The sequence below is a fragment of the Anopheles ziemanni genome, chromosome 2 (assembly GCF_943734765.1).
Source record: "Anopheles ziemanni chromosome 2, idAnoZiCoDA_A2_x.2, whole genome shotgun sequence".
NCBI lineage: Eukaryota > Metazoa > Arthropoda > Insecta > Diptera > Culicidae > Anopheles > Anopheles ziemanni.
This window is the reverse complement of record NC_080705.1, coordinates 75845385-75872943: the sequence shown is the minus strand read 5'-3', so window position 1 is coordinate 75872943 and position 27559 is coordinate 75845385. Positions and strand designations below refer to the sequence as shown.

General features: G+C 45.5%; 1 protein-coding gene across 1 annotated transcript; it reads left to right on the top strand.

Annotated features, from left to right (window-relative positions):
• On the top strand, window positions 1–24955 carry LOC131282704 (ecdysone-induced protein 74EF). The gene is made up of 4 exons (XM_058312235.1): window positions 1–174; window positions 3021–4001; window positions 4082–4181; window positions 23303–24955. Exons 1-4 carry the CDS (start codon window positions 1–3, stop codon window positions 24721–24723), a joined length of 2676 nt encoding a protein of 891 aa, XP_058168218.1. The 3' UTR covers window positions 24724–24955.
• Window positions 24956–27559: the final 2604 nt, after the last annotated feature.

Here is a 27559-nt window from a genome sequence, read left to right as displayed (position 1 = left end):
ATGATGTCCGTGCAGCAGTACTGTCTCCGGTGGAACAACCATCAGCCGAACTTCATCTCGGTCTTCTCGACGCTGCTGCACAATGAGAGCCTGGTCGATGTTACGCTGGCCGCCGAAGGACGACAGCTGCAGGCGCACAAGGTCGTCCTTTCGGCGTGCAGTTCCTACTTTCAGGTGAGCGAGGTTTTCGTCCTGTTGACGTGGAGGGAGGGAGGGAGCTTTGGGATGAAGTTGTTTGAATGATTGTTTGCGAACGAAGCCAGGATCGATGGGGCAGCGTAAATGTTTTCGGCTGTACTGTAAAGCTTATCTGCCAAGTTAAGATACACAAATGCTGGGGATATAAATTCAATTCTGTTAAATGCATTTTGTTTCAAGGGTGGAGAAAACCAAATGGAAGCTTACCATAAACAAGTTAAGTTCTTGAGGTTTGAGGTGTTTTATCGGGATTTTTTGTTGCTGCTAAAAAGGACCCTGGCACTCAATTGATTGATTTATCTTTTTCACCGATCCTCCCGGTATTGGCTTTGGTTTTACCTCAAAAGCCCCAAACATTTCCGTTTTTTCTCGCCTATTTTCCAGTTTTGAAAAAAAACGCCAGCAACATTTGAAGAGTTCCTATTTGGCACCCGACAAATGATTGGCGTATGGAGGAAATAATTAAATTTTAGCCGTAATTAAGTGCCGTTTTCGGCAAACCTCCTCCCACGGGTTTGACCAACGGGCAACACTCCCTCCCTTTCTGCCCATCACGAACATTTTAGACGACATTGGACGACATGTTCACTGAAGAATGGCCTGGCGTCCCACAAATAGCTCCAATCAACCCACCCTCCAGCCAGTCTCTTGGTCTCGCTTGTTCTCCGTTTGAAATGGAATTTGCAAGACAACAATTCCATCTCATTTTGCCCCCTCCGTTCGTCCTCGTCTTCTTCACGTCTGGCAGTGTGATGTATGCCGGTGAGCTTCTGTCGAAGTCATTTGATTGATGCCCTGAAATTGAATTCGATGCTTGGCAAGGAAGGACCGCTTCGTTTCGTGTGTCGTCTCCCTTTCAAGGCTCGCTCAGCCGCCAAGACAGCACATTTGCATTTATTTGAAGGGTTCCATTTCCCTCGCTCTCGCAGGTGATGGTGAAAGTGGTGCTTGTGTGTGTTTTTTCCGTTTCGAAAGAATAATTCCGTCTGATATTTTCTTAGGGCCATCCTTCCTTCCTTTCGTGATAATGGGTTGCCGGGTTGTGTTGTCGGGATTAACGAACCAGAAACCGGTATCTTCGCCGTCTGGAGTAAGCATTAGTTGGCGCGCTGATTTCCCTATTGTTCTCCTTTGAACAATTGTAATTTCATTTGGTATTTGTTAACTCTTTTCTGCTTCATTCTAACCCGCCCCATCCTTGCATTCTAATGTATCGTAGAAATTTATTTCTATAAAATGTAGCTGCTGTTGAGTTAGTGGTGTTTGTTTCCCCTAACGGGTTTCGCCGGACGTCAACGAGCACTTTCCAGCGTGCGCCATTTGAACAAACACATATCAGGGACAAACCGGGAACCATCAAAGGGCGGATTAAAACCATTCCATTCGTCGAGCACATCATCACCGTGCTCGCGCGATACATTAAATTAGCATTCCCATGGGGACAGCGCTATCCCGGATAGCGGATCTTCCGGAATATTCCTTCCGCAACACGAAAAGTTCACGCACTGGCGTCGTCGCCGTATAAAGGGTTGGCGTTTAATTAAGCTGAAAACAAAATGGCTAACCCTTTTTCTTCGTGCCAGCGAAGGCGTTCATGCCACGAACGATTTCGTCCACCTCGTCTCGTGACGCGTATTAATGATGAGTATTTGGAAAACACGACGGCCCAAAAGCGCAGTTGGGGCCCTTTTTTCCGGCTGCCATGGGAGCTGTGGAACGGCAAATAATTAATCTCGTTTTCGTAGGCGCATTCGTGTGTGTGGGAGGATGATAAATACGGCCCGTAATAGGTCCGCGTTCATGCGATGGCAATTTCTTTCAATTGTGCGCAAGTGTGTCGAGTCGGTATCGATTTTTGCCGTTTTTTGGTCTGCACTTTGGTGAACTGAAGTTAAACTTTGATTAAACCGCAACCATGTACAAAAACATGGTTTCACACTACTTCCTTAGTAATCTGCTGGAAATTTTACTTTATTTTTTAAATTGAAGGAAATTTCGACTTTGTAAAATTACTTTTAAATAAATTAAATCTTCGTCAGAAAAAGAAATTGTTTGTTTCAACTGAAATAACACACATTTGAGCGATTGATTTCATCAATCAACATTCCTTTTTGCCATTCAGTGGGACATTCAACTTCATTTTTTGTTGTCTTATCAAAAACTACTAAGTCGTGTAGTGTTATGAAAACTCTCTTCGTTGTTGTAAATAGAATAAACTAATTCTTGCTCCCTAGTCCAAACAACTCCTTCCCAAAAATCTGGTGCAATGTGTGTTGTTTTTGTTTTCTTTCCGTTGTGTTTAAGCAATATGCCTTGTCAAAAAAAAAATCCACATTTCTTTTGCATCACAATTTCTTCCCCGCCCATAGATTGGCGTCCCATATATCCTTTCGGGGTGTGAATTATTACCCCCCTTTAGCTATTTTCTTCCACATCTCAAAAGGGATGAAAAGTCGAACCCGAAAGGGTGTAAAATATTGCGTGAAAAATCTCCCGGCGACGCCGCCAGCGGTTATAAGGGGATATGAACGGGGAAAATCTGATCTCACCCTTCAAAAAGGGGACGATTGGAAACGATTTCGTTGGCTGGGAGGGAAAAGGGAGAAAAGTGAATTAAATGGAGGGGGAAAATGTGTCTCAGGAGGGTAGAGTAGGGATGGGTGTAAGGATATGTTTCGCCACGTGTTGTCGTATCGCGAAGACGCGATTTACGGAGATTGAAGAATTTATTGATTTTTGGGTTGGGTTTCTTTTTTTTGGTATGCTGGTGACACACGAAATTAATCTGCGTTGTTTGTTTGTGCTTTCCTGTTTGATTTTAGTCCCTGTTCACCGCCAATCCCTGCCAGCACCCGATCGTGATACTGAAGGACGTGCAGTACAACGACCTGAAGACGATGGTGGACTTCATGTACTACGGCGAGGTGAACGTGTCGACCGAGCAGTTACCGCAGGTGCTCAAGACGGCCGAGATGCTGAAAATCAAGGGCCTGGCGGAGATGCCGGACGCGTCGGCCGTGTGCAAGGCGGACCTGAGCAAGCTCGATCCGTCGGATCTGATACAGGCGGGCGCTGTCGTGGCGGGAACGGCCGGTGACGCGATATGGGGCAGTGCTGAATCTCAACAGCAGCAGCAACAACAGCAGCAGCAGCAGCAAGCACAGCAGCAACAGCAGGCACAACATCATCAACAGCAAGCCCAGCAGCAACAATATCATCACCAACAACAGCAGCAGCAGCAGCAACAGCAACAACAGCAACAGCAGCAGCAGTTGCACCAACAACCCCAGCTAAGGCGATCTCCCTCCCCCCAAACCAACATGTCCCCGGCGGCTCGAAGGAAGCGGTTACGAAAGACCTCCACCGGTTCCGGTTCCCTTTCGACCGAGCGGCTTCAGCAGCAACAGCAGCAACAGCAGCAGCAACAACAGGCCGCCGTAGCTGCGGCGGCGGCTCAACAGCAGGCGGCCGCAGTAGCGGCGGCAGCAGCAGCCGCCGCGGCCGCCCAACAGCAGGCGGACGAGCACGGTGGCAGTGGGGACGGGACCACGCTAAACCTGGTGCCCCATCTGCACATCCAGCAACAGGTCGACAACATATCCTACGGCACGACGACGGCGCACGGGGCGCTGGCGCTGGGAGCCGCGTCCGCTGCAGCCGCGGCCGCCGCAGCCGCAGCCGCCGTTGCCGGCAACAACATCCGCATCATCAAGGAAAGCCCGAGCTCGGATGTTGACCAGCAGCAGCACGAGTCTTCGCAGGAGAGTGTCGACGAGACGGGTCACCATATGCCGAGCATTATCGTACGTAATTTCGTTGTCCACGAATGACGAAAGCTATATCCGCTCCTCCGCTTTACTAACCTCTCCTTCTCCTTCGGCAGAAAACGGAAGACCTGAGCGGCGTGACGCAGACCATACCGATGGACATCTCGACGACACCGACGGCCGTGAACATTACGCAATCGCAATCGCAACACACCGGTGAGTGACGGCCGCCCTGTTCCTCCGGAGGATGCAAGCGAAGTGGCTCTATAGATCCCCACTGCCCATGGCCATGCTCTGAGCCTCCGACCTCCAGGATACGGGGGCAGAGGGTGAACCGACCCTTCGCTTGTGTCCTCTAAAACCTTTCTAAACACGTTCATGTCCTTACTTTTCGTCAAATTCAGCCTCTCGCCGTCGTCTTCGTCGTGTCGTTTGTTGTAATTTTGCATTATACTCATCATCCTTCATTTCGTGCTAAATGTTTTCACCTACATTCTCCTACTTACAATTCCGCCGGAAACTGTTCCTGTCACACACACACATCCTTTAACGAATCGTTTCATTCTGCTTTCAATTAATGTGATATCGTTGGTGTTCTAACAACTGTGTGAACCGGAAAAGGCGTTCACTTGAATAATCACTTTTTATCATACACTACTGCACAGGCAAAATTGCTTCCCATTCAAAAGTTCAACTATTTCATGGCCCTAAAAATAGTATGATTGTTTTATTATTTCATCTTATAACCCTTCAATAATACATTTTCAATGGCGACAGTGCTGTCGGTCAGCCATTTTTGATGCCACTAATTTTATCACACGCCCACGATTATTTCCATCGTGATGTGGTTGGGAGTAACGGAAGAATGACATTTCGGTTTGCCGAATTCGATCCGCTGCACAAATTGAATTCCATGGCAAATGCAATTAAAAAGAGAAATTGTACCCCTGGCCGGGAAGTGGAATTGGAGAACAGTGTTGTAAATAAATTGCCTCATCCGTTTTCTACGGTCACTTTCCATTGAATTATTGCCCGGGATGTGCACCAACACGGTTGGGGTAGTATTGGCGCATTTGTACATCTGGGTGGAAATTATGGAACAAAAAAGAAATCATTTCGCAATAAACAAACGTGTGCAATGTGTGCGATGCGAAAAGGTAGTGCTTCATCCGCTCGATCATGCATAATGTAATGAGAGATGGGCAGTAGTTGGAATGAAAATTCCGCAAAGCGAGGATCTATTTACTTTCCATTGGCGTTTGTGTGGCGAGTGTGTATGAACTGTTGGAAGCTGAACGAAATTAGTTAGCATAAATTGGGATTCCCTTTATGCGTCAGTCAAATCAGCGCACACCGACCGCATGGCTATCGGGTAACACACTTCCAATCAAGCAAAATCAATTTGGGAAAATCAATAGGGATGTGCTAATGGTTTGTCGACGGGCTTCCAACCGTTATTTCGATCCATTTAGTTACGGCAAATCAAATGATGGATACCATTTTAAGGACATCGATATTTGAGCGAATTTGATCTGTGAATGAATTCGGTACATCATTGTTTGGTTTGGGTTACTGATATGACACGTTTGAACTAATAGATAATATAAGGGTTAGTCATTAAAGAATGATGCTGTGTTAAATTGTGTACTGGAATTTCATAGGAACGGTTTATTATTATTTTCGATTATTTTCCTAAAAGCAGTTTTTGGCTTTCGATGATCAAATTACACTATCTTTTGAGAGTAACCCGTTTGGAGTTTTGCTTAGTAGTTTTACTTGAGTTAGATCGTTGTTATCTTGAAAGTTTTGTGAAGTTTAGGATTATTGAATATTTTATTATCCATAATGTTTGATGCACAGATAAATACAATCTTCTGGAAATACATGTCTTTCATGGCGATAAATCCCCCTTCTGGCACGAATTAGATCAATATGTGACGAAAGACAACGATTTGGGCTTTGCACAAGCTATCAAAAAGCCAAACGCGCTAACTAAAAGCAACGTTTGTAACCAACAAAAAGTTAGCTACAAATACCCCACCCAGTCGGGAACTGGTTAAATTTACGCCCTTTCTACTTGCCTGTTGACCATGACTCAACTATAAAACACCCTAACACTCATACACTTTTACAAAAAGGATCAACGCAAATTGAAAAATTGAATCTCGCCCAACGCAAGCGGTAGTAAGGAATACGGATAAAAACAAAATAAAATAAATTGGCCGGAATCAAGTGAAAATCCTAACCGAAATCAACAAACACCGTCAAACTCGCGCGTGGAAAATTATTCCCTCTCGTGTTCGCGTTCGCTTTGCTCTAGTGCATTTCGGTAGTTTGTATTTGTTTGCCATCCTGGTCCTTCGTTCGCTCGGATTGTTTGCGTCGTCACAACCGAACGCATGGACACACACACACACAGGCTTGCACACACCGTGGCCAACGTCCCGGTCGGGTTGTTTGCTTTGTTTGCGTGGAATGGAAACTGATTAAAATTCGTTCTGCCTTCGATCGTTTGATGACGTCCTCGGTTGCTGTTTGTGGTGTCGATGTGGGAATGCGGAAGGGAGAAGAAGATGGTACGGTACCCACCCGATCGGCGCCGCGCGCGTTTTCCTTTACGGCACTAATGATTGTTGATGGCGCTAAGGGCAGGCCAGTTCGGAATCCATTTAAAAATGGGGTGAGAAAAAAAAGGGGCAAACATGGGGAAAATCGCAAAGCTCACACACGCTGACGTTAAATTGTTGCCTTCATTTTTTTTTATGTTTCATTACAGCAGGTAGTCACGATATTTGCAAACGGTAAATGGGAAGGACGTGAAAGGAATCCGCCACCATCGCCATCGGCTTCTCGCTCCATTTGGTGGCTGTCATCGTGATTTGATTGGCCACAGAATTGGCGTACTTTACGTCTGCCCTTTCTGTTTCCCTTGGTCCTCTTTTTGTCTCCCTTGGTCCGGTGGGGAGGTTAAATTATGCAAAACGGAGATGAACCTGAGGGCTGCCCGCTGGCTTCCCTTTCGGCTGCGACTTACATTGATTGAACTCAGAGAAAGGGAAGACGGGAGTGAGGCTACTGGTGGCGTCTACCTTTCATCAGGTTTCAGTAAAAGGGTTCGAGGTGGCTGCCTGTTACCACCCTGCGTGAATGCAACGGATCGATTGACCGGCGACGGGCGGAGATGCATTTGTAATGAAATTTTCTTACGCCTGCAATCGGCCACGTGTGTGAGTTCTATGTGGAGAAACGCGCGATGGGTGTCGAGTGAATGTAAATGGCTTTGAATAGTGGCAATGGGTGGTGCGCATTGGCGCTGGCGACGATAGAACACCCATTTGGCCTTCCTTCTCACCTCCAGTGACGCGATTTTGATTGGAGAAAACCATTTTGAGCCTGGAAACCTGTCGCTGAACAAACGGACAAAGTTGAAAGGGAAGGGTTGGTTCGAGGACACTGATGCGATTTAACGAATTGGGGCACAGAGTTTAAACATACACCATGGCTAAGTGGAAAGTATGGCCAATATTATGCGATGAATAATGTGGAGCAAACAAATACAATCTTAGAAGTAAAATTTCAAATAAATTTGTTATCGTTACCGTACAGTCATTGCACTATGGCGAAAACCATAAATTTTAATTATAATTATTCAAATAAGATCAATGAGTTTAAACATTTCCTTTTATTCATTACTAAGTATTGCTATTCAATATTTAGAGAGAAAGTGTTTCGTTGAAATATTTACGCTAGAGCACAGAGCACTTGACCAGAAGTTTTCCTAACGTTACGACATGGGGAAGGTTTCCTTCTCTGAATTGTTGTTTAATTCGATATTTTTTTACTTTAAATAGGGGTTAGTGATATTAGTCCCTGGTCCCCATATCATGTTCATGAAATTTTAATTTTTGTAAAAGTATAATTTAGTCAGAATAGTTCAATTAAAATGAAGAAGGTATCATAATTCAAGTAGCCATAAAAAAGGATTAAATCAAATCCATAACGGTTGAACGTTCATGAAAAAAGATGCGTTATACAATCAATCAATGGAATCACGGAACTATGTGCATTTATATGTCCATTGATGTATTGAAATGTAGGAAGGCTTGGAACATTTCTGCTTTCATCGCAAGCATGTTTGATTATGTTTTTCGCTTTTGATCGTTGGATTTATTTCCAAGAAATCTTAATAATATAACCTGTCGATCGATGGCTGAATGTCGATGGATCGCAATAAATCGCAATCGAAGCAGTAGTTGTAGTTCGTTCTGCCTGTCAACGTGGAAGTGCGTCGTGTGCACATCCTGTTTCGGTTCAACCCACCAACAGGACGTCGGTATATCCGTCCGGTCTCTCGGAGTGACACTCTCCGGAAGCTTCCGACCATATCGCCATTCGCACCCTTTTCTTTATTATTATTATTATTATTATTATTATTATTATTATTATTATTATTATTATGACGTATATTATTTTGTTTGCGCTTCCACTTCATCCGGAAACGTCCTATTTTCGGTGGACGGTCAACGAAATCAACGATGGAAAATGTCGATACTCATTTATTATGCATCGTGGTATTTTTTTTTCTGGAATACGCTCCCGGCGCGATTGGTGTTGAAGTGTTTATGTGTGTGTGTCTTTGTGCATTATGTTAATACGAAATTCGATCGTGTTTTCCAACTTCGATTTTGTCCGAACCGAGTGGAAGTTCGAAGTTGTCGCTGGGTGAAGTTATTTAATGTTTTTCATCTCATGCCGCGCGTTCGTTGGTGCAGCTTTTTTCTTTCACCAAAATCAATATTTACAATATTGTACTGTGTAAGTTTGCAGCTTTCCGTCCATTTGTTCAACAATAAATGGGTGTGCTTCGGAAAATGTTTTCCCATGTAAAAATGACCTTGTACTACGGTGGTTGCTCCATCTGGCGTTTCATAGTGCCGTCCAGGGTGTGGCATTCTGTGTGGTTCCTGGGCCAACACTGGCCACAGCCTTTCGCGACCGAAGCCTCCAAAACGAGCACCGTTTTGTCAACGTCGCTCGTTGGCGTTGTTGTGGCACCGTGGCGACGAGCCTTGCGGTGGGCTTCATTTGTGGCTTTTTGTACCCATTTAGGGTGCAGCACGTCAAGCTAATCCTTCTTGACAAAGTGTCGCGCCTGAAGTGTGGCCGCGTCGGGAAGGATAGTTTGTGTCAGGCTCTGCTCGGTTGTTGTTTGTTGTGTTCGTAAAATAGGACTTCGTGGGGCCAACCGGGAAACTCGAGTGCAGCAGAGGTTTATCTGCTGGTGGTGAAAATTCCACATCGTCATTTGTTAGAGTAGGTCTAATCTTCAAAATTAAATTGGCAATTTTGTGGGCATGGTGTGCGAAGGCTCTACTTATATGAAGTAGAATAAGTTCGATTTATATTATTTTAGCTTAGGTGTTATTGAATTTTCTGTAAATTTATTGTGTTGATCTTAATTAATTTATGCATTAGTAAACATAATCACCCGGGATGAAGCGAACTGCTTCCCAGAATCAATCCCCTTCGGCATTGCATATATGTACATCATACGTGAAAACAATGGGACACAACCCTCGCAACGAGGAACAAACAAACAGGAGCGAAATAAAATTAAAAATTGGCTCCGGAAAAAAGTTCCTATCCCTCTTGCCTAGCGACAAAATGAGGCAAGAGAAAAAGGCCAAAAGAAAGAAAAAATCGCTCACAAAAGCAAACAAGCCGTCCAGCGTCCGGAAGAATCCGACTCTCGAGCCGCCCCCGTGATGGCAAATAAAATTATAATTTATTCCAGCGATTGTAATTAAAATCAGACACGTGATGATCATGACGATGACCAAAACACACCCTTTCGGGCACTCTTTCTCTCTTCCCGCCGCGGGGAACGGCAATTGGTTTGGCACGGATTATTTTCTTTTCTCAAAAAAAAAAAACTCCGCTATCGGATGTAGGCCTGTTTTCCTTTTCCCCTCCCCCCCCATCTCACTCTTTCGTCGCAAATCAGATTGCTTTTTTATTAAATTGGCTGCTGAGTGTATTTAAATTTAATGTTCGCGTGTCTGTGTGTGTGTGTGTCTTTATTTGAATGTATGTTAATCCTATATTCAAATTATACGTTGAGTTGCCGATGAGACAAGAGCCAATGTAAAGGATTCAAGGAGTGTTTAATTAGTAGCTGAAGAGCCATAACGTTTGTTGGCAATTTTGTTTTAGTTTATACCTCTGAATGGACGTTTGTTTAAAGGTTTTAAAATAGTATATAATTTTCACAATCCCAGGGAATCCATTTTAGAATGGATGGAATGGACTTTGGTGTCGTCACGTGAAATGGAATTAGTTACACGTTTTTCGTTTCTTCCATACGAACGTCTCGATACGTTTAAGTTGACAGATAGTTAAGCTCTATCGGGTCTGTCTTAGTGTCAGTCACTGCCGGCTATAATCGCTTTAATTTACGATTAGCGCCTCGTGGAAACCCGGAACAATCATAATAAAGTATACATATGAGAATGGAACGATATGAATATGCGGAAAATGTCGTCCCCTCTCCCCGAAACACCGGGAAGTGGGTTGATGAAAATGAACGCTGGATTTTCTGTGAATTTATTTATTTGCTCCTGATTCGCACGTTGACGGGAAGAGTGCGGGGGTGTGCGTACCGTGGATATTGTTTTCATTATTTTATTCGTTCCATTTTCCACCGCTTTTCCGTATTATAATCATTATTGTATGCAGTCCCCGACACACCAATCGCGGCCGAGGAAGGAGTCCACGGGGGCGCCTTCCATTGCACGGTGGAGGACGAATGTGTGTGTGTGTGTGTGAGAGTGTAGTGAGGAAATCATCATTCCCCCACCGTCGTCCGTCCCATACACCGCAATGCCCTTGTCAAATATTCCCCTTGCCTCCGGGAGGGGAAGGTGAAGGGATTATTTTGGGGTCGTTCATTTTATCAAATGTCGTTTGCTCCGATGTCTTCCCCGAGCCCCTCCCCCCCCCCCCCCCCCCCTCTGCCGCCCCGTTCCCCGGGGCCGTGCAAACATTAACGAATAAGCGACATTAACGTCAACCACTGGGCGGCTCCATGCTGCTGCGGGTTGGGGGGGGACAGTTTTATTCAGCCACCTTCACGTCGGGCTGACCACCCACACCCCACCAGGCGCCTCCATTCCGCCGCGCGTTTGGTTTAATTTGGGTTTATTTTATTCATTTTTATTCAGCGAGTTTTTCCGCCACGTCTGTTCGCGACCGGTTCACTCGTTTCCACAAACACCCCTCCCCCCCCCCCCCCCCCCCCCCCCCTCCCCATCACTGCTTATGGCGCAATCACTTGCGTCCTTGTTCCTCTCGGTAAGATAAACCTTCACCCGGTTATTCCCTTCCCGGTCCTCAATTCCGCTCCGCCTAAACCTCAACGTTATTGGGAGTCTGATTGAAATGTTATTCAGTTCGGATCCCCCTTCCCCCCCGCGCTGGGAGACCTGTCGCTGCCGGAGAGCTGTTCCCCCTCCCCCCCATATCCATTCTCGCACCAATTTTCCCCCGGGGGCCATGGCCACACTTTGACATTAACGCTTTGCTGTTCATTTCCGGCGTGAAGTGCCTTGTGGGGGTAGGGAGGAATATGGGCACTACTGTGTGGGTCGTCGAAACCGACCGGGAGTGACAGGGAATGCCGGGGGGGATTGTACCGTGCTCATTAAAATAAAAATCCGCATGCGGACACACGGATTTGGGTGGGGAGAGCTGAAGGAAACACATCTGCAGCGAACAAATGCCCCAGAATGGAGTGGTTTGATGGAAACACAACGAGAGAGAAATAACCGTTTTCCTCCCAAGCTCTGCTGTTTTATTCCGATCAGTGACCATCGGGGTTTTGGAACGGTTACTCCGGCTGTGGCCATCGACTCAGCGCCTTCGGACCAGCAAAACCATGTTTCGAGTGAATCGAGGGAAAAAAGCTCCATTTTGTGCTTCGTTCGTTAAATGAAGTGGTGAGGCACGGGTAAAAAAAGCAATTAGAGCGTGTACTGCCGATGGAAACGAAAGGAACCCCGTGTTCTATCGGAAACGATGCGCAAATGTCAACCAAAAAATGATTAATTATGTACACATACATTAACTAAAGTTTGCCAGCCAAAAATGTGCTGAGAATTGAGTGATACCTCTTCTAAAATAGGAAGTATGAATTGACTTTTCAATTATAAAAATGCATTCTATTTGTAAACAGTTTCTATGACGCAATACGCAGATCAGCAGAACTTTCATATTGATAAAAAAGTAGCACACGGCATGATGGATTGTGACAGGTACCTGCAATGGCCTACGCAGGGCTTACCATACGATTTCGTTACGGTTTTGTCCGGTTTTGGCTTTCTACTGAATGTCACCTCAAGCTTTCAATAACACCGTATTGGAATTGTTTGAAAACGATGCAAATTTTAGAAGATCCTGAAAATGCTAGCCCTAATCAGGCTGAAAACCAGACCAAACCACAGCGTTGCATAATTTCGAAACCCAGGCTCGGCGTCGTTAGCAGTTGATGACCACAACAAAGTAAAAGTCAACCACTCTGATGTAGTTCATGATTAGTGACTCGGTTGGTTTTGTGTTCCGGGAACGGAGCCCCAGTGTAATCTTGAAAGGTCAAGAGAAAAATCAACAACATTCCATCCTAATGAATTATTGCATCCTGACCGGATGTTGTAAAAAAGGGAAAACCATGCCGTGACATTTGATTGGGTAGTAAGTTTTATTTCCTTGATGAAAGTTATGCCAAGAAAGTTTTCAGACTGAGCTCAGCTAAAGTGAAGGATAAATGATTTGTTTCTAAGTACCGTTGACATTTAACTACATTTTTCACGTGAAAAGTGGGATTTGCAAGTGGAAACGTTCGGTGCGAAATCGAACGTTCGAAAATTCAATTTCCACCAACATCAGAGTCAGAGTGTGATTGGATTCAGGAATAGTTTTCCCTCCAAATGCCATCCCAAATAATCTCTCACTTGCAGCATTGCCATTTAAAATCATTTCGGATCGGCAGAAAGCCTCGGAGTAGGAATCGCCTGGTTTGGTTGTGGGCCTCCGGGGCAGTGTAGAGCTACCGAAACATGGAACGTAACAATCGTAGCCTGCCTAAAAGGATACCCCACCTGGGCTTGAACTTTGAACACAGACGGGGTGCGTAAATGGCTCCGGTGGCTTTCGTTCGTCCCTGCATCACGTTGCAACCGTCGACATAAAACGTGTCGAGGATGACACGTGTGGTGGTGGTGCTCGGCAGCTCGCTCACAAGGGTTTGGGGTCGGTCTTAGTGGAAGACAACTTCCCGATGGTTCGTTCTCGCTGCCGGGAAGCAATCTCTGGTTTTAACCAATCAACGAGTGACCACCGTTGGGAGCGTGTTTTGGTGCGTCCTTTTTGCGTCCCTCGTTGTGGTGTTGTAGTACCGAAGGGAGTGAACAATTTCCCTCGCCACATCTCGTACCAAGGCTAAAACCGAAAGTCGCAGTGCAACAGGACGCCGAGAGGTGAAGGATCAGGGCTTGGGACAGACATTTTAATTGGGTTTGCCGTTAGGATATCGAGCTCGAGCAAGGGGTGCATTCTGACTGTCGATGACTCCGGTTAATCGAAGTCAGCGCTTCGGAGGCTCCATGTTACCTTCACTTGGCATCCGTTGGCGACAAGGAACGAGTTGTTGTCGTACAAAAGTCAGCAAAAAAGTACTGTGTCCCATAGTGGACGACCACTCGTCTGTTCTATGGCCATCCGTAAGAGTTGAGGTGTGCTTTTGGATAAAAAGCCCCGATGTGTGGAAACAGACAGGAAACTGTAAGCTTGCGGATTAATTGTCGTTCGGGTCGTTCCTACGTACGTAAATGTGACGAAACTTTTCCTTCAACGCAATCGTTGTGCTCGTTTTCATCCCAGGGTTAAAATGGAAATGGACATGTTGGTTGGAAAAATCGAAACCATTCTTTCGGATTGATTGAGCCGATTGGCATGTTTTCCGATGAATGCCGTGGGTTCTGCTGCCAACTTCCGACGGGAGAGGGATCATTAGCGGATTATAGACCCGTGGGGAAAAAAATCGGAAAACTTGTTATAGTTTCCCAATGCGTCGGAAAAATGTTCTGTTTTTCTCTCTCTCCATTACTTTGTTGATCTCTGCCAATCATAAGGCTTTCTTTTTCAATTTTCCACTAACGGAGGTTTTTTTTTGCTACCTACGTGACATTTTTCGAAGAAATTCATTTTCCCCCATAACGAACGGCGTAGTGTGTTGAAGGTTGTTGCGAACCGGAGTGAAGGCGAGACGGTTCTCTCGAGAATAAATTGAATATTTTAGTATCACCGTTCTCAACCCAACCCACCCCAACCTACTGTTCTAGTGTGTGCATCTGCACAACCCAATCGTACGATTGTGCATTCCTCCATCGTGCGCCATCTAGCTTCCGTTCGTACGTACGTTCGTTCGTTTGGGGTCGAACGGGAAAGAGTGGTACTTGCCCTCGGGAACTTTTCGTAACTTTTCCATCCATTCCCGGTGTTGCCTTGACACCAGAAGGCGGGGGTCGGAGGTGGTAGATGCAGTGAAATTCGGTGCATTCGTCGGGGTTTGGAACACGGGGGAGCAATTGCTTGTCGAATGCTGTGTTGTAATGTTAGGGAACAAGGCAAAGGGAACATAACCAGGGTTAACGGAAAGCGGTCAACCCGCGCACAACGAACGGTGTGATGTGAAATATTCATTCAATCGATAACGTCGTCGGGCGACGTTTGTGTTTTCCAAAGGAGAGGAGCGCAGGACGGTCTAGTTTGTGCATCGTGTTCGGTAGAAGTTTCGTGTACCACTATGGCCGTTCCTATCCTAAATGGTGATTTCCCATTCGAACAAGAGAACAAATTGAAATGTAGAACAATTTGAAACGGAAACATGGAAGGCAAAAAGAAAGAGGAACAACGAGGATTACAAGGGGCCGCCGGGATAACCAGAGAACCGAAGCGCGGCGTGTGTTCGAATCGAAACGATCGTATCCTGCCTCTTTACACGCATCACAAGAGACAATGTCTAGCAAGCCTTTGGGGCACAGGAAGGTCCGGGATGTTTTTTTTTACTGTCAGAAGAAGGTTCTTAGTTGTGGTTTTTGATAAATGTGGGTTGGTTTTCAAAGAAAGTCGATATTTTACCAATATTTTTTAATTAACACAAGTGAAACGCAATCATCTGTTCTTCATCATTTTAACATGTTCCAACAAAAGAACTTGAACGTGCACATTTAGGTCACAAATTGACGTTTCAAGATATTTTACGCTGTTCAATCTCTAAATTTTGCTCTTAACACTTTGACTGCCATGCGTTCTTTGTACATTTTTCAGTATATTCGTTTTTGGTAAATTTTTTTTTATATTAGAACTTGTTTTAAACAGTTAAAAAAATGGACTTGGCTTCTCTAAGGAGTTTTTGCAACTATTATAGCTACTACAACAATTTATTAGCTTCGTGGCAGCATCAGAATCGCCTGTGTTAATAAAAAGTCCTAGAAAGCAATTAATTTTCAAAGTGATTAAAATATTATTTTAAACTAAATAGATAGATGCAGTCATAGTTTAAATGAATCGTAAATACCGGCTTATTCGATTCATACAAAAGACTCTTGTGTGTTTAACGAAACTCAGTCCTTTTTCTGATATACATTTTCGATTAATTTTCGTTTTCTTATGGAGCATCGTATTTCCTGTCTGTAATACGGCCAACAAATTCTGGAAACTCGGGTGACTTTTCACTTTCCAAATCCCAACTTCGCAATCGTTTTCGCGTTTCGCTTTTTATTTATTTTTGAAAGTATAGTATATGTAGAGAGAGACAACTCTGCAAATTTTATTACTCTTTGCATTTTGCCCTCCGCAAGTCACCAGCGAATCGTTGATGTTGCGATGAAAACTTCTCCTTCCGCGAGACGAAAAGCGCACCCAATGGGGTGACATTGATTGATGTTTTGGTATTGATTTTCCCATCCTTCTATCCTTCCGACACACTCCCAGCCCGATTACTTCCCGCGGGTGCTCCACAAGTTGGAAAAAGGGAAAACTCTAGTAAAAGAACTCACTCACACTCGTCCAAAAGCTCTCCTCGATGATGCGATGGTTGCAACCATGTAAAAAGCCCGCTATAAGCCAACGACAACGTCGACGACGACGACGACGATGACCTTTCCTTCGGGACTGGCACGTCACACGTACGTCCGCAATCAGTGCGCGCGTCCTCGGGAGCGCCGGAAACGACCGCAACATCGATCGATACACACAAACACACGGGCACAGTTAAAATGTCATCCGCGAACGTTTTGGCTGTGGAGGCTAGGACACCACCCCCTCCTTTCTAAAACGTCATCGGATATCGTGACCTCGTTCGATGGAAATTAAATTTTTACTCCACCGAACGGTTTGTTCATGTTTCGTTTTTCTCACTCGCTCGTGGGAGCTTTTTATTTTGTAATCGTGATGATGCTGTTGACGTTTATGAAATAGTGTCCAGCGCTCTACCGGTAGTTTTACACTTTGCCACAAGGAGTGAGAATGAAACAGCGAACAGAGGGTCTCGTTCGCAAGTATTTTCCTTCTTTAACTTTCGATGAGTAACGATCAGGATTTGACGTTTCAATAAAACGACCGAAAGGGGTAGTTAGAGGAATTCAAAGAGCGAGCTCACTCCAACACGTCCCGACCGACCACCCGTGGGGGGGAGAAACCTTGAAATCACGCGCTTCCGGGCAAGCAAGGATACGGACGTCATGTTGCAATCCAACATTGGTGGTGGGGGATAGAAAATAGAAATAGATAGAAAATACAGTTGGTTGCTTCCAGGTTTCGTAAAAGAAGCATTAATATGGTTGCATGTTAAAGGGTGGAATTGCGTTCTATTCCGTTGCGTCCAATAAGGCAGCAATTCCGACAATTATTTTCATTGATTTATGCACAATCGAGTAATTAATGAGTTTATACGAATTGCGAATTGAAAAGCGTACATTACATAGCTAGCTGTAGGGTTGAACCGTTTTCTATTACTCTTCCGTAACACCCGCCAAGAGAACCTTCTTCATATAAAAATAAAGGGGAGCTTTTTCGCCTCCGTCAATTGCAGTTCCTGCTCGAATTGATAAAACTCAACCGGTGCCATGAACTCTCCAACCGATTCGATTTGGGATGAATAGGGGAAAATAAGGACGGGCAAATGCTGTCCCTCATTCTGTGGTTCAACGAAGCGCAGTGCCTTTCAGTGTCCTTTTTTATCCCTATTTCTCTTCTTCTGTGAATGTTTGATTTGTTGTACTGTCTCTTCGGGCTTTCGTCATTTTCTTTCCTTTGCTCCTCCTTGCTCCCATCTCTGATGAAAACTGCTTCTATTCTGTTTGTTTTTTTTCTTCTTTACCCTCCGATGAAATCAATGTTTGTGATTTGGAGTTTCGCTCGGCTTCGCTGCGAGTGAAAAGAAATATAATCTCCTCCGACGTCTGGACGTCCCGGGTATGGTAATCTGATTTCGCTCTAAGGATGAGGAAAAATAATGAACGAGTGGTGGGGAGGACTGAGCGCGCCTAGTGGTGATAAGAAAGGAAGAAAAATTATAATCCCGGTGTGGGAAATGGATCACATTCAACCTGGGGTTGTGGTGTTTAAATAATATCCTAGTTTAAGTGTAAAGGAATTACAAAACCTAACCGATGGTGCATGGTGAAATGATTTTCATTTCATTTGCATTCATAAGCAGTGGAATTTTCCATTTAAAATTCATCCCACAACAACCAGAAATAAACAGTGTTGTAAAATAACGTTCAAACTTCAATTTAGACATCCATATTTACCTCTAGGCTATTGATGAGAATTTCTCCCAGTGTGTTCACACTTCGTTCACCCACCTACACCTACCGAAAAACCTAGTAAATCATTCTTCCTCGGAGCACCATGAGCTCGTTTTATCTTCCCATGCCGGAGATGAATGTTTGTCCCTCATTTCCCCCCCAACCCCCTATTAGCAAATGGGACAAGCATTGTCAGAATAGCGCACGATGTTTCCCTCCGGCCCCACACTGCCTGCCGACCGAGTAGGCTGTAAATTAGTGCCCCGGGTGTTGGTTGGCGCTATACTCAGCCTCCCGGGAATCTCCTCACCGGGTGAGTGAGTCCGTCCGCGATGGGGTAGGGGGGAGGAGAAATAAACGTGGCGTGGATTCGAGATCAGTATTTTCCAGATAACTGACGGCAATGCCCATCCCACACACACACCCCTTCTTTAACCCTTTTGCGGGTTTCCCGTTGCGCGCGCGGAGGTGGTGGAAATTTGGGATGGATTTCATGGGAGAATCTATTCCGCTGTCTCACGTAAGCCTCTCCGCTTATGTGCGCCCAGGCGTAAGATACGGCCGGAATGTGGAGACCGATGGGCGCGCAGTGTTTTGCATAAAATGTTGCTAAGCGGCGACAAAACGATCATCTAAATTTGATTTTTCGGATCGATAGTCACCCGGGTGTTCGGGTTCGAAAGATGGGGGACGTGATTCGAACGTTGCGCCAAGTATGACAGCAGCAGCAGCGGTGACGTTTGGTGTGGACTAAATGTGGTTTCGGAAATGATGCCAAAAGTTGACGACTGCCTGCGTTGTCACTCGGTCGGACGGGATTTCGGGGCAGTAATACTATTAACAATTTATCCGGCTTTTGGCGACATGGGCTAGCGAATAAAGGTGTCTGAATTGATGATCAAAACGTATCATACAGGCATACAAACAGAACAAGGACTAACATTTTTAATAATCACACTTATTGGTTCAAAGTTGCAAATTTAAATAAAAATTAAAATTCAAATACTAATGATGATGAGAAGTCGCCTCCAATATAGGAAACTTTCTTTCAAAAGCAGAGAAAAGTATGAGAAAAACATTGTTAGTTGTGTTTGTCATACTCTTCAAAGCCCTTAAGAGGTTTTTGTAAAACAATCGTATTAAAATTGTTTCGTTTCAATTTTAAGCGTTTAGAAAAATTGTTTAAATTAAGAAGGAAACCATAATGCGCTACGTTTAAAATTCTCTTCCAAATTTAATTCGGTTAGAATATCGGCCCATGAGCGCCGGGGCTCACCACCTTGACGGCGTGGGTTCGAATCCCAACCGAAACCGGATCCTCCCCTGTACGAGAGGACTGACTAGCCACGTACATAAAAGGAAAAAAGTCTTATAAGTACTTAACAGCCAGAAACGACCAAAAAGAAGGTCGTTATGCCAAGAAATGGAAGAAGAAAATTCTCCTCCCGCTTGGTTTCTGTTTTTAATTTAATAAATTTAATGCTTTTGGCGGAGATGTTTAGGCAACAGCACTAAGTTACATAAAATATACACGCGACCATGGGTTGATCGTCCCTTTGGGCTTGAAGGGTATTTTGTGTTCCCTTTAAGAAGTTTCATTCGGAACGCATATTTTAGTGCCAAAAAAGTCTACTTATACCGAAGATGATTAAAAGTTAATTAATAATACTCAACCGCGAAGTTTCGCCGCGTCGTGAGAGGAGCATATGCTCGTCAATGCTACAGTGTGCCTCCTCCCTGGGTGATTTCTTCATCCTGCCAGGTCTAGCCAGGTTTTCTTCCTCCGAGTCCGGATGGTTTTCCATAAGTTGCTCCACGAAGTACAACTCGTTTTGCCTCGCTTCCAGCTGGTGGTGAATTTCCCAGGGTTCAGGTAGAAGGAAGGCTTACATCTCTGCCAAACGCTGGCAAACGTGTCGGGTACATGTCTAGAAGCGTGTGCCATCTCCCTCGACAGTCAGTCTGTCTGTCTGTTTGTCGGGGCTGTCTGTCTGTGTTCGTCCGTTCGATTTCCGTCCCCATCTGGCTGGGTTGCCTTCGCATAATAAACTCACTCACCCGCTCACTCACTCGTTCAGCGATGAGACTGCATTCGATCGATCATGAGCACACTTTTCCATCGCCCATTTCCCCAGCTCCACGATCCTTTTTCGAGCGAGACTCGTAAGGGGGAGACAAGATATTCTTGCCGATGATGCTGGTTGGGTCGTATCGATTCTCGCGGGTGGTGTGACGGCAGATCGAGGTGGGTTTTGTTGTTGCACTGAGGTGGATCGAGGTCGGGGTGAACTTCTACCAAGATTTCACCTTTCGCATCACCTCTCCTCTCCATTGCACGCGTCGATGGCAGTGTGTTTGGGTGATGGTGGTCGGTTTGGTTCTGTTCTTCGTGCACAATTGGCTTTAACCCGGTGTGTTTCGTACGTTCACTACCAAGTTTGAACAAAAGTTTATCTTTGTAATTTATCTTTGCTTCTGGAATTTGATTATATGGTTTCTTTTTTTTTTCTCCCAATTGAGTGAAACTTGTGCGGGATAGAAATAAACTTTTCTTTTCCACATGGGCCAGCGCACGCTGGTATATTGGTAATAAAGTGAACAAGGAACGCTTGTAGTTTTATTTGAAGTATAAATTATGAAAATTTATGACCACCACTATCGCACGATCGGTTTGTAAAACGAGAAAATGTTCGGAAACTTTGCTCGAACGCTGGTCGCTAGTCGGTTTTCTCAATATCTACGATACAGATGCTGCCCGTATTCGGTAGAAATTAATCATCATTCTCTTACCTTCTTCGTCTGAATGAAGGGCTTAGAAGGTAGTTTACTAAAAACAGACAAGTGAAATACTCCAGCAGAAGCAAGAGAGATTGAGTTTTCTGATGAGAGTACAACTGTGCAATGAACCGGAAGGAAGTGGGAAAACCACCGAAGTTCATGAGCGAGGTGAAGTTGAGCTGAGCTGAAAACACAAAGGCTCGAGCTTGGACGATGTAATTAGAGGTGGATTTTATCGCCTTCACTCGGCGAGACACCCTTGCGTAGGAATGCGTAGTCAATGCAATGCATGACCGCGTCCTGGCTGTGCACGTGGTTCGGTGCATTGAGTTGATTCCCGGGAAGATTTTCCACTTATTCACTGCCCTAGCCGTCCAGTTTTGGATAGACTGGCCTTAAGGACGCATTTCATGGATCAACAGTCTTCATCCGTTTGCGGCGATGCGTTCTGCTGCGTGGTACGAAGTGGAACATTGGTCCCCCTTGATGTGGGCGAATGGCATCGAGGGAAATCAAACATCGTTTACCTGAACGAAGTAATTTAATATTCCTCGATTAACAATCACGCAACGGTGAGTCCTTTACGCCAGGGGGGAGCGTGTTATCGATCGAACGCACGCTGCAGTAGCCAAACATGGCCGCGGGTTTGGGCTTTACGGAAAGGCCTATGATGTACATAAGTTTGCTATTTTAATATGTTATATGTTTTTGCGCTTGCCCTCTCCACACTAACGCTTCCAGCAACGTGTCAATTTTAATCGCTACTCTCATACTTCATATTTCATTTTCATTGTACGCCATTTCGTTACATGAGATGTCAGCGGGCATCGCAAAATCATAATTAATGTTGACAGTGTTTCAAGAGTCTTTCTTTTTTTTTTAAAAAAAGCATCGTTTTGTTTTTAATGCTCCCGCCAACATGGCTTCATTTTTGACCATATTGATTATGTGATTATTCGTTCGTCAGTTACGCAGAACTTTTCTGTTTTTATGGACTGCCGAAAAGCCTTTGTTTTTGTTTGACCTGAATCATACTTGTGGGGACAAGGGGGAGTTAAACGATGGACATTTTTAAAATATATAAATATTTTACCAGCATCATACATCATTTTCTTCCTCGCTTGTATGTGTACTGGTTTTTGTACCGTTTGCCTGTGTAGCATATTGAAATAACATTGCCATTAATGGTTGTTTTCACCATCACCTTTTCACACCTTTTTCATTGAATGGCTTCGTCTGTTTCTCATCTATATCATCTGACTCTAAAGGCACGCATACACATCATTACCATATCCACAAGTGAACATTCACCCAACATCCACACAATTCAACCACACACCTACACACACTAACTTTGAAGATGCTGACCGGATCCCCAAAGATGATTTAGCAGAGCCAACCATTTTTTCCCATTGTCAAACGTTTATAAATATCCCCCATGTGTAACATTAAATGATTGACCGACAAAATGCAAATGCAAAATTTGGTGCAACGAAAGAGGATACAGAGAGAGCTCGGGTACAGAGTGAAAGACGCATTCAAAAAAAAAAAAAAACGAATAGTTATATGATTCCAAACTCACTGCGAATAATCTCTTCAAAGAAAAGAAAAATGCGCCACTTCATGAACGATGCCTGTATTTATTTGTTTTTTATTTAATTTTACATTCGAATGTGAACGAGTCAAACAGTAACAACGCAAAACAAAACGAGAAAAAAAAATACACAGTCAATCGATGGAAAAGGTTAAGGAAACGAAATCGGAGTTGTACGCAACAACACACCCGATAGAAAGCAATTGGTATTGCGTCCTTTTCGAGTCAACTTTTTCGGAAGTATTGATTAAATTTCGTTCTGTTTTTTACACATTTACCCATTCCGGTAGTAGTATAGATATATATAAATCCATTTTGTTCGTTATCTTCTGCACGATCCCCCCGGTCCCACTTGCTTTACGAAGCAGCAAACATGTTTCGATTACATTCGTATCCCAGTAGCGTAGTAGGCTGTTTGATCCCGGAAACGACCGAACGAACCTTTCGGACACAGTAGTAGTACGTGTGTGGTGGATCCATTTGCACAGTGTTTCGGCTTTTTTGTTTACCTTTTTGATATCGTTTGATGCTTGTGTTGAATCGTTCAACTTTCAAGTAGCACTAAGAGCGTGCATGGAATGACCTCATGCTACTCCAACTACTTTGCTTTCTACAGCCCAGTAACTTCTTCCCATCACTTTTTGTTTTATGGTGTCCTAGACAACCATCACGTTTCTTTGCCGTTTCATTCAGACAGTGTAGAGTGTCCACTTTCCACTTGCCGGGGTGGTCCTTTGAAGAAAAACGGGGAAGTTGTTCAGCTCCCGAAAGTGAAATCGTTGCCCCCTCTGGTGCATTTGGTAGTAGAACCCACCTTTGGCCCCCCCTCCCTGCATTATATACACCCACACTACTGAGCCGGTTTTAGAGCAAGACGGTTTCGAAAAAGATGTTCAATTTGCCATTTGTATAGAGGGACAAACACTTTTTTTTAAATGATCTCGTAAAGCGTGTGATGCTAAAAAAATGATAGCACAACACACAAACCCATACAAAGACAGGGCGATAGAAAAAGGAAGGACACGGAACGAACGCGATGTGAAATTAAATAGAAAACAAATAAATAATCAAAGCTCTCTTGTTCCCTTTTCCGTTCCCAGGTGGGCAATGGACGGTAATCGATACGAATTATTCGCGGTTTGGCATTACGCCCTGTCAGACGAATTTAGGCCTGCAGCAACAGCAGCAGCAGCAGCAGCAGCAACATCAGCAACAACAGCAGCAGCAGCAACAGCAGCAACATCAACAGCAACAACATCAGCAGCAGGTTCAGCAGCAGCAGCAACATCATCAACAGCAATCGAGTCAGCAGCAACATCAGCATCAAGCTGGTGATAGTCAGTCGCTAAGTAGTGGCGGCAACACCGCAAACAGTACGACGAATGGTGGCGCTGGTGGTACCGGCGGAGGCACTGGTGGGGCCGGTTCGGCCGGGGCCAACAATGGGAATACGCTTACGAACGCGTCGGCAACGAACTCGAACGCCACGACGCCACAACCGACGACGCCCGTACAAATCTACCAGCATCCCTTCTCGCCCCAGATCATCTCGGTCAATCCGAACAACATGGTCAACAGCTACCAGTCATCGAACATTTCCACCCCAACGTCACCGCAGGCAGGAGGCGACCAGACGACGGCCGGGCTGGTATACAGTACGGGCACACCGAACCAATCCCCGCTCGGGACGGCCACGGCCACCACGACGACGACAAACGCGGCCGGAGCGCCCGGCAACAACGGAGCGACGGTGGCGGCCGGTGGAAACGGGGCTGCCGGTGGCAATGGAACTACCGCCGGGGCGGGAGCGACCGGTACCGGGACGGTGCAACCGGTCAAGCGGAAACGATCCGTCAATCCGCAGGGTGACGAAAACTTCCTGCGTGCCCTCGAGGCGGTCCGCTTCGGAGGCATCGGATTCTGCAAGGCGGCTCGCCTGTACGGCGTGAACAACCGGACCCTGTGGCTCGAGTACAAAAAGCGAGGCTACCCGATCAGCCGGCCGAGCATTAAGAACCGGATCAAGCTGGAACCGAACATATCGCCACCCCCGACGGCCACAACGCCACCCGGAGACGAGAATGCGTCTATGGAACACTACGATACGGCCCTTTCGTCCCCGGCGCTCAACATGTCCCTGCAGCAACAGCAGCAGCAGCAGCAACAGCAACATCAAGCGACGCAACAGCAAGTGACCGCGGCACAACAACAACAGCAGCAGCAGCAACAAACTCAACAGCACCAACAAGCCCAGCAGCAACAGCAGCAGAGTAATGACACGACGAATGCGGCGGCGGCGGCAGCAGCTGCAGCGGCCGTTGCTGCATCATCCACCTCCCTCATGTGCCCCCCGCACGGGCATCCGATGGGTGTGATGGGGTTCGTTGATACGCGGCACGTCGATTTCACGACCACGGCCAGCCTGCACCCGATGGCCCGCCAGCGGTACCCGGACACGGCGACCATCAACATGAACACGAGCGCGGTCAACCTGCAGGGGCTGAACTTCAACTCCATGTAAGGGGACGGGTGGCTTCGCGTTGTGGCTGTGAACAGTGGTCCCGATCCGAGCGTATCGCTTGAGGAGCCATCTACGGAGGGGGCGGCGGAGACCTAGAGCCTCCACGCACACCGCCACCTCCGGCGCAGACACTGAAATCGTCGAAGTCACAAGATCGTCGCGCATGATGCTTGTTCGTGTGGCATCTATTTTCTATTGTACATATTGGTACCCTAAGCAAACGGTAGCTTCCAGGTGTCCTGATCGTCTGGTATCTCCTGGTTGGAACGTTTATCCGCCACCATCATATGCACCCACGCTCTCTTTCTCTCTCTCTCTCTCTCTCTCTCTCTACAGTATGGAACATGTTCTCTTCTTCTTGCTTCACGTGTGTTTTCGCACGAAGCTGCGGGCTTCGGATTTCACTAAGAAATTCACTCGTTGGTAATTCACGGGGTTAAAAACGGGAACTTTATTTGTTTCTATCACTTAACAGCACTAGTTAACGCGACTAGCGATTTGACACGAAGCCTTGGGTTTCACGTCGAAACGTTGGGTTAGCGCGAAAGGTCCGGCTTGATCCTCTCGTCTCCTGGTGTGACGGTTGCAGCCTCCAGCTCTCCCTTCGCTCCGCCGTTCTCTTTCCGATCAACGTGGCCCGTAAATGCCACGTGTCTGGGCGTTTTTGGCCAGGGTCATTTTTCACTCGAGTTTTTTTACGGATCGCGACAGTATTTTGCCTTACAAACGGCACTTTTCGCGATCACGTCGCGGTCACCAAATGTTTGCTGCACGTAGCAGGCCGTGAAGCGGCGACGAAGCACTCGGATGGAAATCGCGTCGAGTTGATAAGATAATATTTTCTGCACGTAGCAGAGATTATGATCGAAATATGATCAGTTTATACTTCCGTTTCGTTAGACTCTCAGATTCCTTCTGTTAATCTGTTAATACGTTTGTGAGTCGATGGAACATTTAAAGGGTTGTCTCTTGAGACGTATCTTATTATGCCACGTTACTTTGTCGTTCGTCGCGCACTTCCAGCAATCGAGATTATATTTTTCGACTCCTTATAGGTTCATGATCCGTTTGCCTGCGGCTTGCAAATTTATAGTTTTCCAATATTTCCAATGGTGTTGGACTGAAGTGCGTTTTTTATATTGCATCAATTTTGTCCAACGTCTTGGTATATGGTGCCGCATTGTGTATCTTATATATCGTTCTTGTGTTGACTATTTCATCGTTCTTTTTCCTTTTCATTATAATAACCTCTAATTCTTTCTGATACTTCAGGTCGGTGAGAACTGAACTCTATGTCCGGGCACTGAATAGCACCGCTACACGTGTTAAACACGGGATGTTCAATCACCTTTACTGCTATGCCACATGGTTCAGGGATCTTTTTGATTGACTTGGCTTTAAGCGCAAGTTTCTCATTTTTTTGGCCTCTCTGATCCGAGTGACATGCTACGGCTTGACTCCCATCGCGTTTTCAAGAACCTTGTTCAATGGAAAAGGATTGACTCAGCTTAGGTCTTGTCGATCCGTATGTGATTCCAAGGTGTCGTTCAAGCACCTTTTCCAACGCGAGCCATTTTGTTCTCTGCGTTGTCTTGTCCTGTAAATATGTTTGCCTCCTTGGAATTCAACAAATAGTCGCCGGAACGTGATATAGCACTCGATCATTATCGTGGGAGTTGAAGTGAAATCGAATTTTTCCGTAGAGACAGATTTTGCCGACCGCAAAGTAATACTCGACGATGGCATTGATCTCTTCGAGCGAGAGTTCTCGTAACTGCCTACGTTTACTCCTTCTTCTAAGAGCTTTAACGCGGAAACATCGGCACGACGAGTTTGAATAGGCACAGTCATGCACGACATGGAGGTGGTCTCGTTCAAGGAAGACGTAAAGCATCCTAATGTCTCGATTCGCTTTTTCGATGATGCTAAGAAGTGTTTCAGTTCCTGCCACATCATCGAATCGCCAAACACCTGCATGGTAATACCGATATTGTGTATCACGTCTACGAGAAAGGTCCGTAAGTCCTCTTTGGAGATAGGTGCGCTCTCCCTGAAGCTCATCTCTGATGTAATCATGTGCACTATCTTCCAGTGTTGGTGTAGATTCTCTGGTATTGGTACTATCGAACTCATCGTCATCGGAGGTGCCGATAACGGATCCTCCTCCGTCGCTTCCAATTCCTCCTGAGCCAGCCAGTTGTTCATCAACTCCAGGTTCTTGCGGATCCATGACCGAATCTGATTAGCTGCACTCAGTACTTTTTCACTTATTTCAACTTGCGACGTCTCAACGTCGTCGGTTGTCGTTTCACGGTTAAACTGACTATCGAACTCCATGGTGCCGCTTAATATACCATCTGACCGACCGTACATCCCTTTTTATACCAATAATCTATCACTATATCAACATAATCGATCGACCAGATTTTGCCGACCGCAGAGAGAGAGACAGGTTTTTTTAGAGACAGATTTTGCCGACCGCAAAGTAATACTCGACGATGGCATTGATCTCTTCGAGCGAGAGTTCTCGTAACTGTCTGCGTTTACTCCTTCTTCTAAGAGCTTTAACGCGGAAACATCGGCACGACGAGTTTGAATAGGCACAGTCATGCACGACATGGAGGTGGTCTCGTTCAAGGAAGACGTAAGGCATCCTAATGTAACGATTCGCTTTTTCGATGATGCTAAGAAGTGCTTCAGTTCCTGCCACATCATCGAATCGCCAAACACCTGCATGGTAATACCGGTATTGTGTATCACGTCTACGAGAAAGGTCCGTAAGTCCTCTTTGGAGATAGGTGCGCTCTCCCTGAAGCTCATCTCTGATGTAATTATG

Excerpts from the sequence above, each read along its gene's own strand:
- LOC131282704 (XM_058312235.1), top strand. The coding sequence starts at position 1 with ATGATGTCCGTGCAGCAGTACTGTCTCCGGTGGAACAACCATCAGCCG. Across the intron at positions 175-3,020 it reads CGTGCAGTTCCTACTTTCAG|TCCCTGTTCACCGCCAATCC; the intron begins GTGAGCGAGGTT and ends GTTTGATTTTAG. Across the intron at positions 4,182-23,302 it reads ATCGCAATCGCAACACACCG|GTGGGCAATGGACGGTAATC; the intron begins GTGAGTGACGGC and ends TTCCGTTCCCAG.